This window comes from Lathyrus oleraceus, chromosome 6 (assembly GCF_024323335.1).
Source record: "Lathyrus oleraceus cultivar Zhongwan6 chromosome 6, CAAS_Psat_ZW6_1.0, whole genome shotgun sequence".
NCBI classification, from domain to species: Eukaryota; Viridiplantae; Streptophyta; class Magnoliopsida; order Fabales; family Fabaceae; genus Lathyrus; species Lathyrus oleraceus.
The window spans coordinates 367423403-367426023 of record NC_066584.1 but is presented as its reverse complement, the minus strand read 5'-3'; the positions used below and the strand labels follow the sequence as shown (position 1 = coordinate 367426023).

Sequence of the window (2621 nt, the reverse complement as noted above, 5' to 3'; positions counted from 1 at the left end):
TTTGATAAATAAATATGCTTGTTGTCCATATATTTGAATATTTATTAGCCTATTAGAAGTAGGGGGAATTATATCATGTCATTAGATAAAGAGTGAAATTGAAGAATGTTTTCTTGTAAGTATCTCTAAACTAAAGATGTGTATAATTTATTTTTCTTTAAAGAAAAACATAACACACATACCTTAAAAAGTTTAAAATCAATCCTCTACGATCGATTTTATCATAAAGTCAACCAAAGACTGCCGATTTTATTGTAAAGTCAATCGTAAATTCTAGACTAAACAAAAATATTTTTTTTATTCTAACGATATCGTCAGATCGATCTGTCATAAAATAAACTATAGAGAATCTAATTAACATTCAATTTGAGAAGATTTGAAAATGACAATAACTAAAATAGAGGTGTTTTCTCTATTATCCAAGTTTCATAGAACTTTGGTATACATCAGCCATAGTAAGCTGGCATTTCATCAAGTTACAAAACAAAAAAAAGAAAGAAAAGCAAGACTGTGTTTACATACACTTAGTTTAAGCTTAAGAGGACACTCATTAAAAAGAAGGAGTGTCCTTAGCTTAACCAAACTAGAGCCCCATCACATATACTTCTATGTATACATGGATCTAGCTCTTTGAAGTTTTATTCATAAGTTATTACTAGAACCAAATGGCTCTAGCAGCCATGAGCATTTGCTTGAGAGAACCATCAACATGGAGAGAAATCACATCCTTTGATGACCCTACAAATTTTCCACCAATGAAAACTGCTGGAACTGAAGGGTTACATCCAAGGCTCCTTAGAGCCCTTTCCATTTCCCTACCATAGGGTTCAATGTCAAGGTCATGCACTGCAGGGCTTGCTCCCAGCTCATAGAAGAGCTGTGTTATGCTGTGGCACATGTAGCATGAGCTCTTTGTGAATACAACTGCAGCTTTCTTTGATGCCAAATCCTTGACTCTATCCATTACTTGAAATGCTAAGTTTCTTGATTTAGATGCTACAAGAGTGTGTGAAATCTTGTGTTTTGTTTTGCTTTGTGGAATTTGAGATTTTATCACCTCTTATTTATAGTGGTTGGTGAAGATATTGGATTGTATAAATTGTATATTCTAGGATAGTAGAAAATATAATAAGTTATACTTAAAACGGATATAGGAAAAAGAAAAGTTCCTTAAGATATTTGTTTGGATAAGGGAAATTCAAATTCTCCTGATCCTTTGGTGACTCTGAATGACCATGAACAAGCATCTAGAATCACACTGTTTGAGTGATATAATTGAAATCAATTGGAGTGGGCGTGAGAGCAATCAATGAAAGGAATAAGAACAAGAACAATATATTTTATATATTAATTTATTAATTAGTCTTTCGGCCTTGGTTCTCAGCATCAATCAAATTATTATTCTAATGTTGATTTATGCAAACTTCTTCTCTAAGGTAGATGGCACAAAATAATGATGCGTTGTCGATGCAAGAGGTTATGAGAATGGAATCTTGTATGCAATTAGAATTGGTTATGTTATGTTTGAAAAAGTCAGAGGGTGTTAATGAGTTCCAAGTGTCATATATGAAAGGGTGTGGTAAAGCTTACAATGAACTAGACATGTCAACGGGTTATGATGGTGGTGGGGTGTGCTCAGTCTGTCTCTATCTCTGTCTCTGAAGGTGTTTCAGTTATGGTGTTATGTAATCAAGAGTGAGTGATTAGCTTAAATTGATTATTGTTATGAAATTAAAGATAAAAGAATATTGTCTCCTATTGTAGTCCTTCACAAATTGAAGAATTAATCTCATTTTATCAGTGCTTCTTTCTACTTCGAGATATTAGTATATGCAATTATGTGGGAAACAAATAAAGAATTTATATTAAAAAAATGTGATTGATTGAAAAAAAAACTATATTAAATAGTCTTAAATAATCATCAATTTATTAACAAAGAGTGTAACCAAAATAAATAATAAGAACGACAAAAAGAATGAATCGATGAATAGTGAGAGAATGATCAATTTATCAAAAAGAGTGTAATATATATATATATATATATATATATATATATATATATATATATATATATATATATATATATTATTCTATATAGATATATAAGAGAGAGAGAGAAGAGAGAGAGAGAGAGAGAGAGAGAGAGAGAGAGAGAAGAGAGAGAGAAGAGAGAGAGGAGAGAGAGGAGAGAGAGAGAGAGAGAAGAGAGAGAGAGAGAGAGAGAGAGAGAGAGAGAGAGAGAGAGAGAGGAGAGAAGAGAGAGAGAGAGAGAGAGAGAGAGGAGAGAGAGAGAGAGAGAGAGAGAGAGAGAGAGAGAGAGAGAGAGAGAGAGAGAGAGAAGAGAGAGAGAAGAGAGAGTCATTACTAGTATTTTTTTAGTCTTCGATTTTTGATTGACTTTACAATAAAATCGACAGTATTTGGTTGACTTTACGATAAAATCGATTATAGAGGATTTGATTTTATTGTCGATTTTATTGTAAAAAGACTCTCTCTATATATATATATAAAATATTTTTCACATTCTCTCACTTAAAATTAGTTGCAACACTTTCGAGGAAATCTTTTTTGTTTAAAAAGGAATCTTGTATTCTGGAAGGGGTATTATTATGAATTCACCA

The 2621-nt window shown here is 32.0% G+C and overlaps 1 protein-coding gene across 1 annotated transcript; it reads right to left on the bottom strand.

The window, feature by feature from the left end:
• Positions 1-375: 375 nt before the first annotated feature.
• On the bottom strand, positions 376-1061 carry LOC127092381 (glutaredoxin-C11). Its single transcript, XM_051031244.1, has one exon. The coding sequence runs from the start codon at positions 962-964 to the stop codon at positions 656-658; it is 309 nt and encodes a 102-aa protein (XP_050887201.1). The 5' UTR covers positions 965-1061; the 3' UTR covers positions 376-655.
• Between the last annotated feature and the right edge of the window lie 1560 nt (positions 1062-2621).